We start from the raw sequence: 18742 nt of genomic DNA on the forward strand, positions 1-18742 counted from the left end.
TATATATATATAAGAATAGGTATGTTGTGAACGTTTTTGCTTCAACATTGAATAACTCGGTGAAAAGAAATCGTCGAAAGAAATCAGAACTCAACAAAAAAGCAAATTACGTGCCGTGCAACTTCACAAATTTCGTATAAAATTTTAAGTCTGATGCATCTTCATTTATGTTTGTGTAACTTTATGAAATACTGGCAAGACTGTTTTTTTAAGTACCGATCTGAAAAGTAGAGATTTCAAGTTTTAAAAAGCTGTTTTTAAAACTTTTTAAACATCCCACTACGATAATTTTTCATTAAGTTATTGCTATTTGAAAATATTAAAAATTAGTGCTAAAATTCAAGTGGCTCGTTTTTTTTCGTGTGTGTGTGTGAGTGTATATAAGATATCTTCAAATTCTCCATTTCAAAATCTTCAATCATTTTAATCATTTTTTCCTTAGAGGAAATACCCAGACATAAATGTCATGCAGTTTGATAACTTTCCAGCTATTCAGATTTAAATATTTCGGTAACTGCGTTGCAATGATATATAAATTGATATTGAAAAGCTTTCACTTATCGCAAACTGAAATATCCGAGACGAAGCGAAGACGCAGATCGTTCGAGTCGATTTCATTTTGCCAGTACATCCTGGCACGAAGGTAAAGGCATCGCGTTTCCAAGAGTCGAACTCGTGATTGGCAGATCGACGTAAGCCGCGTTCGTGTCGGGGCCGCCCCTGCTGGCATGGAACACGATAAAGCGTAACTTTATGACAAGGTCTTGGTACACCATTCACGTGAAACTGCAGCTCGCAAATAGCTTGAACTTTGCAAGACGCGTTCGAATGTCTCTATGATGGGAGTCGCAATGAATTCCTTAAGTACAAGGACCATTGTGCCATACATGTATTTTTCCGAAAAGCATTTTAACAATCTAACACATTCTCTCGTACTTTCATCAATCGCTGAAAAAAAAACAACTTATTTTCTTAAAAGAGACTGTAAAATTACATTCAGTAATTATTTAGTAAAGAAATAAGCTAGTATTAAAGAACATTCTGCAGAAAAATTAACTTTTAGATACTTGCATAAATTAAATTTGATAATTTTAATCTTAATAGTTGCAATCGTAATAACAAGAAAACATTTTTATAAAAAAAGATTTACTACATACAAATATATTCTCCATGCGCATCCTCTCTCTTTATCTTTCTTTTTAGATTATTAAAATATTAATTCGACGTTCTAACAAAAAATAGTATTAGACAATGGCATTCCTTATAAGTGTTTTTATGATAAAATAATTTTCAGTGCTATAATAATGTCTTGTTAAAAACAGTTTTAAGTAATGCTATATATAAAATTTAGAAAAATTAAATCTCCTTGCCACGGTATTCGTTTGTGCAATTTAGTTCTTTTTGTGAAATTATTGCAGAGCTTTTGTAAAGAATCGCAATTTCCGTTTACTGCTTATTGCTTATCGATCGCGTACCTTTACCAATCCCCGGCAAAATCATCGCGATTTTGCGTGTCCGGCTTGCGTTACAAAGCCTCGTGCATCGTTATCGCCAATAACAGTTGTCCGCTTCTACCATCGATTTACCACGTGTTCCTTACTATCTTTACTATCCCTTCAATATCACTCGAATCGGATGTTCTCTGCGATACGTTTTACAAGATTTACGAGCGCTCAATTTTCTGTTGCCGAAATCGTCGTCGAGCAAACGTTAGTTCTCATCGCGATCTTCGAGATGTTTTCTTAGTTTGACATTTTTGCAATATATACCAGTATTAAGATAATTTGTCGAAATATGCATTAAAAACTAGCATATGGAAAAAATAGATTGAGTGATTTGTAAAGTTGTAGTTTCCTAAACGAGTTCAACATCCATAACTAAAAAAATTTGATGATTTAACAAAGAAATTATGTAAACGATTATCAGTATGTTAATCTTTTGCGACAATGAAAATTGTTAATATAACAAGTTTGATTTTTATAGAAAGTTATTTTTGCTATTAACAAAATTGCTAAGCCATTATAATAAATGTGATCACTTATAATCGCTAATTTTACTTATAGCAGTACGATTTTGCCTACTTTAACATACAAAATTAAAAATACAAGTCGTTCGCATATATTATTACAGCTATAGATTGGCTGAATCAGTGAAGTTTCCAGTTGTTTTAATAATTCTTTTTCCATGTGCATTAATTATTATAACACGAAGATATAGTATAAAAATATTGAACAGTAATTCATTAACTATATAAATATTAAAAAATCAACATAAGTCTTCGCTAAATACATTATGCTAAATTGTATATTACATCACATCTATTATTAAAACACTTATTAATTAATACGTCCCAATAATGATACAGTTTGTCTTGCAGCACTGTTATTGCATTATTAATTGTTTGCGTATCTATATTCGTTTTCCAATAAATAAGCAAGCAGTCGGTGAGAGGAAAACTAAAAAGAGATTCTCTATTTTATCTTTTCGTGAAGTTTGTCGTGCGCATAGTGAAAACAGAAGTTACATTTGCAGATAGAAAAGAGTGACAGCCTATTAATCTCGACTCGTTCTCTTCCAGTCATGAAGACCTTAATAAAGGAGGCTATTAGAGGCTGGCGCGGTGTAAGAATAACGTTCATTGCATTCGGGACTGGTATGACTATTATGAACGTAACAGTAGAGATCTGCCGCGTATTCGTGTCTTTTTATTTATGTACCAGAAAATTGCAGCAATTCGCTTAGGGAAACTTCCACCTGGACCTACGGATCTTAATTAAGTTGAACGCGATTCGCGGTGCGAAGATTCTGGTTTGTTAATGGCGAATTCGGATGAATGCATATTAAAATCGTTATACACTGATTTAATCTAAATGTAAAAGTAAAATGCAAATATTTTAAATTACAAAAAACATATTTTACTTAAAGACAATAAAATGTATTGATTAAGATTTCACGAGACATAATCCGTTTTTATATTTATATTGAACACATATCTTTTTGTCATTACATCAATTTGTGTACGATAGTTAGAATATGTATCAGTACGCATTGAATGCGTCTAATCAAATTTACTATATACAAAAAGAACGATTTTGCTGAAGTATCTAAAAATTTAGGTAGATATAGTTTTGAAAATAACTTGGCCGACTCAAAATAATTATGTAGGAATCTTAAATAAAATGAGTGATACTGCAAAATTGTTGATAATCTAACGACAACAAACTTGAGTATTCTATAAATAATAATTACTTTGATAGTTCAACAAAATTACTGATAGTTTAACGAAATTGTCTTCAAATTTGTATTTAGCTAAATTTTTCGATACTTTAAGAAAACCGTGTATAAAGTTTCTGTACGAGCAACAAGATTGTAGAAATAGCCCTATGGCTGTTCATACGCATATAATTGAGACTTTCCCGTGTCTTTTTTAATCACCTCTCCCTCCAATCTAGGCAAAGATCTAGATTAAAAATCACACTGAGTTATAAAGCTCGTGTGTGATGAGAAATGCAGGATATCACACGAGTTGATGATATTTTATGGTCGCATGTTGCCATAAATCGTGCGTCGGTCGTGTAATGATAAAACGCTGGTATAACGATATTAAAGGCGCCGCGCACCGTACATATTCTGTCAGAGACGGAACTGATTGTGAATAACAAGGTCATGTTTCTCCTATAACTGACAGCTTTTCTTCGCAGAAATACGCAGTATTATGCGGAGTGTGATAAAAAATATCGCAATACCGTGCGTGATACATACGACATAATATGTACCTCTGAATGAAAAAAATTGTCGTTATTCTATGAAACAGACGCATTTGTAGTTATTACTCTCGAGACCGCGTTTATAACGGGATAATAAAGTAAGTGGGAAAAAAAGCCTATAAAACGGCGTGATAGATATGCATCTCGTATACCTCATTAACGTTGATACCGTTCGCTGTTACGCGAAATGATGAAGACTTGGGACAGCCAAAAACGGAGCAAGGGGGGAAAGGAGTGTCATCGAAGTTGAAATTTACTGCTGTATCGAAAACGTTATATACGTGCATTGTGATAGATGAAGCACTCAGTATTCGGCGATAACAGCCACTGTTCCCTGACTACAGCTGATAGTTCACGTTACGAGCAGATGATATGGATAACTACCGCATACCGCAGTCATATGAAGAATATATTTACTGCCCATAAATTTGTGAATGTAAATTAATTAACTATCAGTGGAGCCCAAAGTAATACAATCCAATGATGAACGTTTCACGATTGTGTATCAAGTTTATTTAAAATGTAATATAAAAAAATTATTTGCGATGTGCTCGGTAAATTTATTATAAACTAATGAAAAAACACAATAAAAAAAATACATATATAAAATTATATAAAAGACATAAAATTTTAATGAATACACGACATAAATTCTTTACAATTCCAAGTTAGAAGTACATCATAGCTATCCCATTCTTCCATTTTGAATCATAGTGTGCGAAAGCTCTCTTTTTATTATACCTCGAGCTCCCGAACACTCGCGTGCCCCACGAACGAACGGCACGAAATCGATGTAAAAAGTTCGGAACTAAAAGAATCCCGCGGAAGACAGAATTGCAGAAGTGAGACATGCCGGCCGCAAAACGTCAGTCGTAAATTCGTAAGGAAAAAAAAAAATACTAGAAACTTGTACATTGTCAAAGCACCGCCGCGTTGGGTAACGTTGCCGTTCCCGTCGGTTGTACCATCGATCTTGGTTAATTATGCAAACTATGGTCGCGACCTTTAATGGCTTTAATAACGGAGGTGCACGCTGCGGGATGCGAAAGGCCGACATAAATCGCAAGAATAAACCCCCCCCCCCATCCCCTTCCCGTCATCCTCCCAATCGCTCTCCCCCTCCGGGTTACAGTGACATTTCCATTACGTAATAACGGTGGTGCAATTTTATTGTCACCGAAACTAATGAGAATGCAGCACCCTAATTATTAAAAGTAATGAGCCTGCAGTTAGTTGGCCGTCGCAGCGACCGTGCATGATAGTCGATAGGTCATCCGCAATCTCCGTGCCTGTGCGCGGTCTAGGCCAAGGGACGCTTATCTGAATTCCCGGTAAGGGATCGCGTGTGCCTGAAGAAATTCGACCACGAATCGTAATGGGATTAACGAGATCTAATTTCGGGTCGGGACTTCAACACCCATATCATAGCAGTCCTATTTAGCTTCACCATTCGAAGGTTATTTAGTTCTCCGTCTAAGATCAATCTAATTCTAAATAACGATTGAAACAAACTTTTGTGCATCTTCCAACAAGTTGTAACAACTAATGAAGTATACGTACCACAAGTATTCCTCAATATCCTCATTTTCCTTGTGTTTATATTGTCTTCAGGATTCTATATTGGTTATTAAGCTATTTATTGGGCCTTTTTTGTGTTTGTGTTGACCCTTTATTAATACATCGAAGTTTAATAGACGGCGATATTTTGCGACATCCGCTTTAATTACATTCACTCCCTTTTTATTCTATATCTATTCTTAAAGATTTTTAAAGTCTGTGAGTTTAATTTTGCGAGGATTAATATTTATAACAGCGATAAAAAAAAGGTTTCGCTGAATCCAACCAGGTGGATCGTGATATTTTCATCGTTAATATTCTTCATCACAGTTAACCTTACTATTAAGTAAGTCCCGTGCCTATAGTTAGTGTCACTTAACACTAAAAATATCTATGGCCATGTACGTATGAGCGCACATAATCAATAATTACGTACATTTTATATTTACGTTGACATTACCTCGCAGCATAGGAATCTCACACGTCCGGCGATCAGGTGTGTGTATTATGGGATAAAATTAATCAGTAATTTAAAGACTCTCTCAATTGGAATTCATTTCAATTAAATTTCAATATTAAAATTGACAATTATATCATAATTGCTATATCAATTAGCTTATGAGTTGTGCCACGGTAAATATAGAGGAGATTTTTATGTTTTTAAATATGCATTTATATATTCCAGCAGAAAAGCAGAAAAAGAGAGAGAAAGATACAAATAAAATGATATAAAAATTTCATGTATAAAATAACTCTCTTATAAAATAATATATCCGTAAAAATAACCGTGTTTCGTATTCGAATGAAATCGTAATGGGAGCTAAGCGGAAAGATATTAACCTTTTAAAACAATTTTAAACATCTAATTATCACACATAAATGTCGCTTTGGATTTTTTTTTTTTCATAAAAGCAGTGCATGAATTTTGTTCTCGAGATTAACTCAATGGCTGGTTATCTAAATTCCCAAGAGCATCGCGTGTCCTGTAGATAAGCCTACAATGAATCTGTAATAGAGAGACGATGGAAACTGGCCGAAGTGCTGAAACGATGTCGTCGTCCTCGTCGTCTACGCGAGGTATCGTCGTATCTACCGGCGCGTTTATCTATGATCTTAGTTAATCGTCCGACATTCGTAATCGCGGGCACGTCGCAACAAGACGAAAAGGGCAACGAGTAGCAATAAAGACGACGGAGAACGACGTCTTTGTCGTCCACATCGGTGTCGACTGTGTTCCGCTTGTATCTTCGATCTCGGTTATTCGCGCCGAGCGTTACAACCTCATTGTTTACATTCATAACTAGAAGCACGCTTGCGACGAAAGTACGGCGAATAGTGTCGAAGACAATGAAGCCAACGTCTTTATCGCGATCGTCGTTGAAGTCATTCCTACAACGACCGGGCACATCGCCGATAATGGTTTCATTTAGAAAGACACTTAATTTTTACTATGCTCTATAATTTTAGATAAAATCTTTGAAATATCATGCTGTGGTTAGTTCACTTTCGACCGTGGATACATGTTTAATAAAATGAAAAATAATAATAAAAATAATAACGTATTATTTAATATAAATATATGTACTATTATACATAAGATAATCACTCGGATCATAAAATTGTTTAAGTATCTCTTATTTCTCTAAAATTCTCTTAAAAAAGATTGTTGTATAATATTGCATAATAATTATGCAATTGCCCTAAGGACAATAATAATAAAACACTAATAATATTATAATATTGGAACATTAATGAAGCATACGGTTCTCCCACCGGGGATTAATGATAATTATATCGAAGCGTTATTATTCAATTATTACGTACGGTGGTATTATCAACATCCCAGATCGGAAAGCTAATTAAAATTAATCAATTTTTTCATTTATAATATTCAAATAAAAATATTTTATATTAAAAAATTAAAACTGTCAAAGTAACATACGTAGTAATTTATCTCTCAGAATCTTACTAAACAAACCTCCGTTAATTTACTATCTGAGCTATTCAAATATATAAATACATTGGAATAAAACGAATAAACAGAACTGCAGAGGCAAAAAGAGAGGCAAAAAACAGAGACAAAAGGAATGGGAAAGAAGGGAGAGAGAGAGAGAGAGAGAATGAGAGAAAAGTGAAGGGGAGGAAGGTGACAAGCGTCATTCCCCATGCATGAATAATATATGCGCTTAGGAAGAGACTGCGAAACAACTTACGCTATTATAATAGTATTTGTGTAACAATTTCCACAGTAACTCCTGCACCATAGATCCGCTAAGAAACCGACGTTTAATAAGTTCGTGTCTCGTCCTTACCTACGTCTCTAGAACATGTTCCACTTAACATCTGCCACTTTATAGTTTAGACCTCGTGTATTTGTATATGATATGCATGTGATATAAGTAACTTTTGATTATTCATTGTTATTTCATACCAGAATTTACGGAGCATATATCTAGGCTCTTTTATATAACTCTTAACGACAGTAACGATATCGTAATGCTGTCGTTGCGCAGTTTTTTACAAAATCTTTTTAGCTTTTTCTTTTTACAAAAAAAAACAACAACGTTATAAAGAGATACAAAATAGCGACCCATTACTGAGACACTGACAATGAGTCGACCTTCGTCTCGATGCGACAAAAATATAAATATTTTATGACAATACGACTTACTGACGATATATTTTTTTTCTTCCATAATATAATCTCTATATGAGCCAAGGAAAGAAAATCCAACGAATTCATTCAGTGTAATAAGTTCAGTGTATATTATATAGCTATTTTTGATGATCTTTTGTAGGGGAGATTGCAGCGCAGAGAAGACGAGTATATTTTATGTAGAATGCCATGGTCACAAAAGACTAAAAAAATTATACTTAAACATCCTCTCGAGAGGAATTGCGGGCCGATATCAGCATTAAATGGCCCGAACTAATCATCTATCGTAGATTGCATCCGGGAAATTGCGCCCGCATTTGCGCGATAATGACTGCCATCAAGCGATAGAACCTTTATACCGTGCAACAAATATTGTTTTCGTTGAGCGAAACCTTCGTGTTGTAGGAACGTTAGTAGACAAAGAAGTTCTCTCTCGGCGGCTCCAATAGAAAATACGTCTCTTTCGGCATCGCCGGTTGTTAGAAACGCAGCACAACAGGGCTAAAGAAACGTTGATAGTGATTTAAGCGTCATCGTGTGCCGCCGCGTTTAATGGGAGCGCCTTGTTTCTCTCGCGCACCACGTCCGCTCGTCGCTCACCTAAATACCGGAAGTGGTTTTCTCGAGAACGTCGACACGCTCGCGTCGCGGCAACCCGCCTTCTCAAACCACACGAAGAAACAAAAAGTACATGGATGAAAGGAGGATTAACCATGGCTTTGCTTCCCAGTTAAAAGAAAGAACTCGAACATGTAAAATAGATAAATTAAATACAATGAAGAGACCATCTTTTAGAGAAAATTAAAGCAGAGAGAGAGAGAGAGCGAGAATTTTATCAGAAAAAAAACTATTATTCTACATATACTATTAGACGACATAAAGGAGGTGGAACCGTATAATGATGATATGCTTAATTCTTTTAAATTACACAAGTAAATTATTATATTGCATGTATAATATATACGTAATTAAGTTAAATTTAAATTAAATGATAGTTTATTGTAATTATTGTAAATAATTATGTTAACAAGTTGAATACATTATTATACTGATTCACATTATGAATATGATTTAATTGAAAATAAAATTTCTTTTTAAACAGACTGTTTTTAATTATATGAAATAATACATAATCGATTCCTTTAATAACACTAAGAATACTAATTTATTTCTAAATATTCGCTGAATTTATATATCCTATAAATTTTTATAAAGACATTCTGTGATATCTTAAAATAGTAATTTGTTTTATGATATTGGGAAAATAAATATAAAAGAAAAATTCACTCAATTTTTAGAAACTTAATCTCTTTAAAACTGTCTTTTGAACACTCGCGTTGTCATTCTCCTTGCATCGTTTCAGACAGCCTCTGGTAAAAACCTCAACTTATTCGATTAAACCTACCTCCACCTATACTCGCAATAAAGTTCAATGACCGTAAACGACGCCAGGCTCAGTGGTGAGTAGCTTCATATCGTTCTTCCATTCTCACATTCACGAGAGAGGTACACGTTAACTCGCACGACGTACAATGAAATGAAGCGAATAGGATCCGTGGAGAAAATAGAATCGAAATATTGTATAGATTGAATCTAAACCGAAAGCATTCAAATAGATAAATTTAAAAAAAAGACTGTCTATAAAACAGAGCAACAAAACTTATATGGCTGGAAATCGAAAAAAAATTAATCAAAATAAATACCGATAAATGGCGATTATATCTACTGTGATTATATTATGTTAATAATAAAATAATTTTGACCTTTAAATTCTTTTAATTTAATTTTATATATAGCCTGTTTTACGGTGATTTGCGCCGTATAAACCGAAGGTCCCATAAGCGCCGAATACACACACACACACACACACACACACACACACACAGCCGAGGGGTTAAAGCGACCACGTATTCCCCACCGTCGTCATAACCCACATAGAGGGCATCACACCGAGAGGTAGAAAGGGGGCTGGAGGGTGCCCAATGACGTCAGATTCGCGCGCACGAGCTTACACAGATGCGTCGATAACCTACCCCGACGGATGCTGTGTTCTCTGTCTTCCCATCGACGTGACGTGCGTTTCGTAGATACATCTCCATGTACGCATCTACGTTCATTTGAATCCGTATTCACCTGAACATCTGTATCGATATCAGAAAAATCTGTCACATATAACAAATCTGATTGTTCTGACTCTCGAAAAATATATGCGATTCACACGGCAAGCTGGATTAAATTTCAGGAGGACTATGATGAAAGCAAGTTTCGAACAATGTAACGTCGAAACTTAAAACAGAATAAAACTGAAATGAAAAAAATAAGACAAAATGATAATTCCATTCTTTGGTAAAAGATTGAAATTGATATGAAGTGCCGAAAGGTCAGAATTAATGAAATGCCGAAAGCGGCCGAATTAATGTGAACCAAATGAAAAGGTCAGAATCATGCATAATGCGCGTAGGTATATCGTTTGTAGGCCGTCATACCTCGTACATAGCTCGTGAATTAACTAAAGCGCATTAGCTCCTTTCTAAAGGCTTTTTAATTTGCGGGCACGTTAATAAATAATATCCATTGCATATTAAATCATATAGGACACGTTGGTGATAGAATAAATTAATTTTATACTTTATGGAGAAATTTACACAGATACCTTCTAATGGAAGATTATAAAAGCTGTCAATATACGGTTTAAAACCATTAAAATTTGTATAACATTAAATATGCAATGTGTACGAATATTATACACATATATACTTTAAATATCGGACGAATTACGTTTTTTATCGCAGTTGGTTTCAGTTCGTAGAGTTACGTTATTTTCAACATGACCGACCTCTTTTATTATATGTCACATTGTCTCAAGGTGTTCTATGCGATATTTCAAAATACGTCACACTTGATATCGCGTAATCGTCACGTCTGTCACCTAATAGAGAAGAAAAAGGACATCTGCTCGTTGAACTGACGTGAGTAAAATCATAGATGACATTTCCTTTTTTTTTTTTTTTCCGAGCATGCTCAGCCTTTGAGTCAGCAGTGTTCATGATCGACGATCGTCGAAATTTCTCTCGCGTGTACGGTTTTAGCAATCTCCTTTACGTGTGCCGATCGATCGGGCGCCGGTGATTCGCAAGATTTTTATGTATCGGCAAAAGCTCGGCGATGCGGAAGAAGTCTGCACACGTAGAAGGAGCGAGAGAGGATGATGAGCGACGGTTCGCTTTACGGACAGTGACAAATAGATCCACTGGTCCATCATCCCACGTCCCAAACGTATCTCGCGGCGTTACGATCGGATGGATGTCCTGCTCATATCGGGGTCCTATTTCGAATTCTTCTGCCGGTTTTTCCACGTTATCTAGCTTGACCTCGCAAACGATCTGTGTCGCGCCGATCTTTTCCGAAACCGTTACGCTATTTTTATTATCGCCTATCATACAAATATAACATCTTCCGCGTGAATACCCATGTCCGTACATGCGCCCATGTGTGTACCTTCGCGTGAGGCATCGGGCAATTAGAATAATTCCAGTATTTATGCCGTAGAATTTACGTCGCAGAAGTCAGAAATATTACAGAAGGAACGAGGATAATATGCACGCAACCATTCTGTTACACGTTTTTATGTTATTAATATTAATGTTGTTTTATGGTTTCAGTTTCCTACTGTTAATAATAAAATAAAATTACTGTCAGTTGTGAATTGATTTGTTAATGTAGTATACAATATTAATGCTTCGCTCTTATATTCTTTGTTTCACTTGATGTTTTATATATCCCCACCTGTTCAGGATATACGGCACTTTTGCAGATCATTCAAAGAGACTTTATAAAAAATTCTGCAAACGTTACTACATTTATTGCAATATTAAATGCTGCATTAAATATACGTATTCATTATGCATTGAGAAAGAATTTAATGTCAAATACAATATATGTATGCATTGTGAAAGAATTTTATGTTAAATATATGTATATTTATTATACATTGAGAAAGAATTTAATGTCAGTAACATAAAAAGCTTTATCTCTGCAAAATCTTTTGGCACGGCGATACAATTCGCAGAATAATCCCCACAGATATTCGTATTAATTATCATATTCCAATGCTGATATCATTAACCAATCGAATAAATTTACGGTTAAAAGCCGATAAGTTTTATCAGATTCAAAAGCATGCATAAATAATTATTGCCCAGAGAATGAATAGGGAAAAAGAAAGACAGGAAGGGAGAAACATATAAATATATATTTAGATGGAGAAATATGAGGACTGAAGTTTCCAACTGTGATATCGATAAAAAGGAAACACGTGGTAGTAACCGGAAGAGTGCGATCGCATACTTATGACTTCCTGACTCTCCCGCAACGGTGGTTCTGCGCCGAAATTAGCGTAAATCACACTGAAAAACGTAACCGTTCGTGCAACCAGCTCTCGCCGATTATATATAGCGTCCGGCGACCGGTACTACATAAAGTCGCTTTTTCGTTCATAGTCTCGCTCGCTTATCATGAATAATTCATAACTGATCCTCGCACAAACGCTAGATATTTGGCAAGGGAGGATTAGCCATAAGACTGAGAATAACACGAAAAAGGAAAAGATATGAAAAGTCAGAACAATCAACCGATCGGAAAGAAGATACAACCAGCGATACAGCGTCTCCATAGTCGATAACTTCTTAATTGCGAAGAGAGACTCTTACAAAAGCTTCGAGACCTGCCGCCTTTCAAAGACACCAACCACTCGACGCGGTCGACAATATCGGGGAAGTTGCTAGCAGTTGTTTGACATTAGCTTGAAAATAAATTACGCAGAACGTTACTAATTCAAATGTCAGCAAACGAGGTCGACAGAAGCATCGTCAAAAATATTTATTCCTGCAGAACATCCGGAAAAATGAAATATGTTTCTCATACACATTTATTATCAATATTTATCTCTGCGACAAAATATACATACGTATCTATATAAAGTCACACACATTACGAAAATTGAATTTGCTTGTGACGATAATTTTATGCAAACATTTAATAACACTGAATATCGATATTGAAATTACGTATCAGAAAATATTTATATATATATTTGTAATTGATTATAATTATAAATAGTGATATAATTATAAGAACAATTTACATATACTGATAAAAATATATATATTTATTTTAGGAAACAATAATAAGTAACAAATAATGGAGAATGTTAGAAAAGAGCCGAGTTTTGTTGAAAAAGTTACAAGTAAAAGTATTGTATTTTTGTAGAGTTTTATTTCCTGTATATGATAAAGTTATTAAAAAGTTCGTGACGTTTGGGGAATACCACAAAAATAAGCAAGAACATTGAAATTTAGATAAATACATCACGTTCGTGCTCAATTTTCGAGGTATATCCCAAACGCTTACTTTTTAATAATTTTATCGTATCCAGAAAATCAAAATCTATAAAAAGTATTTCTTTTGTGCTTTTTTTTTAAACAAAAATTAACTCCTTTTTTTTATAATAATATCTTCGTTTGATATGAGACAAGTAAGATTGAATATCAGAATTAAATCTACATAATGATTAAGTAAAAAAAACTCTTCCACCTTAGTTCACTGGAATTCTAAGTTTGCTAAAAGGGCAAAAGAACAGAGAAAAAGCAACTTGCTGCTTATATGCATCAATCTGAAGCTTACTGAACCAGAAATAAACGTAAACTTCTAGAAAAAATCTGGAGACGGTTTCTCATCTTTTCTTAAAGACAGGAAATTGCAACGAGTCGGAAAAGTTAAAAGAAACAGGAAAAGAAGACGGGACAAGGAAACGAAAGGAATAGAAGCTAGCGGAGGATGCACACAGATCGTGTGCAGAAGAAATGTTGGAGTCAGAGGTTAAGAGCTCTTGGAAATCCGAGAGATTGAAATTCGAGGCGTCTTCGTTCGCTCGGACGGTCCTCCTTATTTACGAGACTTTCAATTACACCAGCTCGGCGCAGGCACCGTAATGTCTACCATTTTTCTTCAGTACACGCGTCACGTGACTGCGCCACGGTAATACTATTAAATCAGCCGTCCGCACAATTGCGCTACAATCATTCCTCTATCTACGACCAACGCTATTTCGCGCTATTAAATATCAAAGCAACACATCAAGAGGAATTTATTATTAATTATACAATGGTAGAGGTTATTGATAAATATTGCGGTCAAGGAGATATATATTAAATATAACGGGATATATTCACAATTGCATTAAAGAATTATGAAAATATGATTAATAAGTTTCTGTAATCGGAATTTCTAATTAAAGTTTGGTATAAAATTATTAATCGACCTAATTTCGATTGAACATATTTATCCGTCTCGATCGTCATTAATTTAATGTTACGCTGCTTCGCATGTGAAAATAACGAAGCGTACCACTGGCCGTGTTTCGATATCCATTCTGCCAGTACTGAAAATCTATAGGTCACGTATATACTATAGATTTTCAGTACTGACAGTGTATATTCGGACACGGCTCCTGTCGAGTTCATAATTCGAAACAACACAGAATAGCAAGAAAAATGGATTTCCACAAAGCACAGAAGAGACTTTCTCGTGAGATCTAAGAAACGATGAGCGAGCTTCTGAAAACATTGTCTGGCGCTTTTGGAGCAATGAAGCATGAAACGCTTAACTATGGCGTGACATTTCTCCAAAGGCCTTCCTGAAGACCCGTGAAAGAGACGAGCGTTCTTTCGTCTGGAACACAGACACCCACGAAACCTCTCCCCAGCGTCGCTAACCTCGAAGGATATCTTTATATATATTTCAAGCGATCGAAAATGTCATCTTTCTCCACGAAGAGTATCCTACCCTGTCTTTTACGAGCAAGCAAAAGGATCCAAATCTCGATTCGAAATGGATTAAAGAAATTGTAGACAGCGAAACCTTCACGTTGTACTCATATAAAAATAGTAGTAAAGGATATCGTAGTAAGATGCCAATATTTAAATATTTATTCAAAGCAAAAAAACGCATCCATTATGTTGCATCGATTGATATCAATAGTGCGCGTTAAAGAAATCATCATACAAAAATGGAAATATTTCTGCAATTAAGTGTTTAATTTTGTTATATTATATCGTGCGTAGAAAGAACAATTTTATTGAAGTATCTAAAAATTTAGCTAGATACAGATGTGAAACTAGTTTTGTGGGGCCATCAAAATAATTACGTAGGAAACTCAAGCATGATGAGCAATGCTGCAAAGTTTTGACATTCTAACAACCAGTTTGAATATTCTACATAATTATTTAAACAGTCCAACAAAATAATTTTCAGATTTGTATGTATCCTAATTTAAACATATTACAACAAAATCGTCGTTTCTGTACACATATCGTTGAATAATTGATCTAAACGTTTAACATAATTAATTATACAATTATAATAAACGTGATGTATAACAACATATATGCAATATTCTTAATATTTTTTTAATAAGACAATTTACTACGTGCGTATAATTGTTTTTAATAAGAAAATATAAGAATATTTCGCTTTATTGCGGCAACATTATAAACAAAAATTATACGGAAATGAAGCGAGGGGGTAACCACTATCTGAAATATTGTCCCACAGATTACATGATTTTATTTAATTTTATATAATTTTATTTGATGACAAATAGTTTTTCCTCACTATATATGCGGTCATTTGGTAAAATAAACGATTTTATCTAATATTACACAATTATTTCTTGTAATTGTCGGGTTATATATCGAAATTTTATATAAATTTTATAATAATTTCAGGGACTCCGTCCCACGATTACATTAAGTGATTACCCCCTCAAAATGAAGTAACTCCTCATAATGTGTCGAGAAACAGTCTATCTATATTTTCGCGCGTGTATCTATAGAATATCATCTACATCGTATTATTCGCGCCTTGTTTCCAGAGTAGATATCTGCATCCAATCAATGCAACATAACCCCTATTATCGCAGCTTGGCAGCGAGTTCTTCTTCGTTATGAGATATCGTTTCACAAGATTTAGATTATGGTGGTTGCAAAAAATTGTTCAATAAAACTTTTCCCAAAACGTATATAAACATCTAAATAATTAAGAACGTTCCGTTCGCTAATTTTTGTACTTTATTCTAAATTATTCTACAGAAATAATAACGTATTTAGTTATAAATTGTTATATGCATATAGAGATATATATACGTTATTATAATAGTGCTATAAAATTATCGATTGCAGAATCAAGTTGTCGCATAATATACGTATTGTATATTGCATTGAGATGACGACTCTTCTATTTTTTTTTTCTTACGTCTGACACGAATATCTAATATTTTTTGTTTAATTTATTTTACTATTTTTGAATAATAATTTTAGAGTAATATTATTCATTTCCTAAATTTTTATAATTTTGTATAAAAAAGCAGATACGATCTCAAACTAACAATGAGGCTTTCACTAAAGAACTTGATGTTTTAAATTACAAAGTAGACCAGGTACTTAGACAGCGATTATTTCCTGGATTTATAATTGATTACGAAATCCCGTGAACCTAATCGCGGGGACACATTGTAGATTGTATAACTCACGCTTAGAATCTTGGTCAGTGGAATAGAACGCGGCAAACATGCACGATCTTGATTAGTCTAATTCGTGCAACACTTTACAAGCTCGCTAGGTTTACTTACTTCTATTGTAGGACTATGCGCGCAAGCTGATGTACGATACCTCTCTCGAACATTCTGCTGACTCATATGTACATTGATTGTAGGGTCAAGGCTTTTCTTACATCTGTTTTACTCAATGATACGAAGTAACGCACGAATCAAGCACACACGACACTATTATTTAAACCTAATTAACAGAAATTATCAAGACTTTCATCAGACATTTATAAGTGAAATTTTCATACTGTGGTACAATATAATGTTTCCAATTATTATCTTTTTTTCAATACTATTTATCTATTGCACTACCTTATATCTATGTCCAACGAATAGAAAAAAGATACAGTAATTACATACAAAAATATACTGAGAAAGATACTCGAGAAGATACTCCAGTTGTCCCAATAAGAATTACAAACAAAACGAATTCTGATCATGAATCAGATTTTTGATTATCGTAATTGAATTTCTAATTATTTCGACCAGAATGTTCATTAGATTTAACTGTAAATATATATGTTAACTATAAATGAATTTATTCGAATTTTAATTAATCCAATAAGACTTTTTCCAGTGTAATTTTGATCGATCAATCGACATAAATATGTCTTTTAATGTTATCATATCAATGTTATTATTTTATACTTGATTTGAAAGATCTTGATTTACACTAAAAAGTATGTTTTACCACAAAAGTTTTAGATGTCAAAATAAAATGCAGATCATTGCAGGTAAAACGCGGTTCACTTGTACAACGTGATTTCTATTGTCTCTATTGTTTCGACTAAAACATGCAGCGAAATGTCTGTAATATCTCAAGATATTGCGTGATCTAACCAAGGTCGTTACCATACGTGGCTTCGTGTGATCCGAGAATCAACATCACGCCAAGTGATTACGGTCAGCTCAAGCTGAGCCAAGCAGAAAACGTTTTCGGATTGAGTTGCTTCCACTTAGTGGGACCGGAATCGGCTGCTGCACCGCCGTTGTAGCCATTAGATCGAGCTCTCGTAGGTACTGCGGAACCGTATCAACTCGCAGACTCAAGAGCCGTTTGTTTGGCTGACCGAGACCATCCGTATCTACTGACCCGTTAAGTCAAGAACAGACTCGCTGTACTTTATGCCCCGAACCTTTGGGCGTATCTACTTCTCACGGTCGTGTATGTCATACAGGCTGTTACAATATCTTCTCTCAACTTGTCTTTCAAATAATGCTAATATCATAGTATCTATGTCAGCTCAGGAGTTTGTGACGCATGACGGTGTCGTAAGATTCAATAGTTGCACCATTTACAATCAATTATATATTTTGATACTATTAATTTAAAGTTCTTGTTTAAAAAGATACAACGTATTGTTATTAAAATACTTCACTGCAATTAAAATGCAATTATTTACTACAATTGTTAAAAGGATAAGATTGTTATTTTGTTTGTAAAAAAATTCTCAAAAGAAAATTTAAAGAAAGAGATTTTATCGTATTGTTGTATGCAGTTAGCGCAAAAAGTATTCGCACCAGAAAATATTTTTCTGAAATAAGTATTATTTGTAGAAAATAAACATTTTTGAGTGATAGATGGAAATACCACTTCGGGATTAAGCTTTCACTCGTTTGGAGTGAATCTCACATTCCAAAAGAGCAAATTTCACTCCAAAAAAAGTGTGAAAAAGAGTGAAAATCTGCCACTTTTATTCATGAGAGTGCAGATTTATTACTCTTTTTCAGTAGTGGCAGTATTTTGACTTTTTTCAAATGAGATTTTATTCCAAGAAACTTAGAGGGTGCAATTTGAAAATTTCTATTAACCTATCCAAATTACTCTAGTTTATCCTATTTTTATTTAGATTAAATCTAAATAAATGCTAAAAACGTAAAAAGATTGCAATTATTCTATACGTATAACTAATTTTAGAACGTTATTATAAGGGATTTTATGAGAAAAATATAAAATATGAAATTCTTGTGCGTTTACAGAAGTGCCGGCGGCAGTATGCTGGGCGACGTGAACATCTCTGCGATACTGGATTCCTTCTCCGTCAGTTACGATAAAAGAGTAAGGCCGAACTACGGAGGTGAGTAAAGACTCAATTTTCC

The 18742-nt window shown here is 34.3% G+C and overlaps 1 protein-coding gene across 1 annotated transcript in view; it reads left to right on the forward strand.

Moving 5' to 3' along the window:
* Positions 1-18742, forward strand: part of Rdl (Resistant to dieldrin) — a 76256-nt gene that overhangs the window by 22199 nt on the left and 35315 nt on the right. Inside the window, exon 2 of the mRNA XM_018537471.1 lies at positions 18623-18720. Coding sequence (XP_018392973.1) covers positions 18623-18720 — 98 coding nt within the window. The remainder of the gene's footprint in view (positions 1-18622; positions 18721-18742) is intronic.

The sequence above is a fragment of the Cyphomyrmex costatus genome, unplaced genomic scaffold, assembly GCF_001594065.2.
Source record: "Cyphomyrmex costatus isolate MS0001 unplaced genomic scaffold, Ccosl1.0 scaffold100, whole genome shotgun sequence".
NCBI classification, from domain to species: Eukaryota; Metazoa; Arthropoda; class Insecta; order Hymenoptera; family Formicidae; genus Cyphomyrmex; species Cyphomyrmex costatus.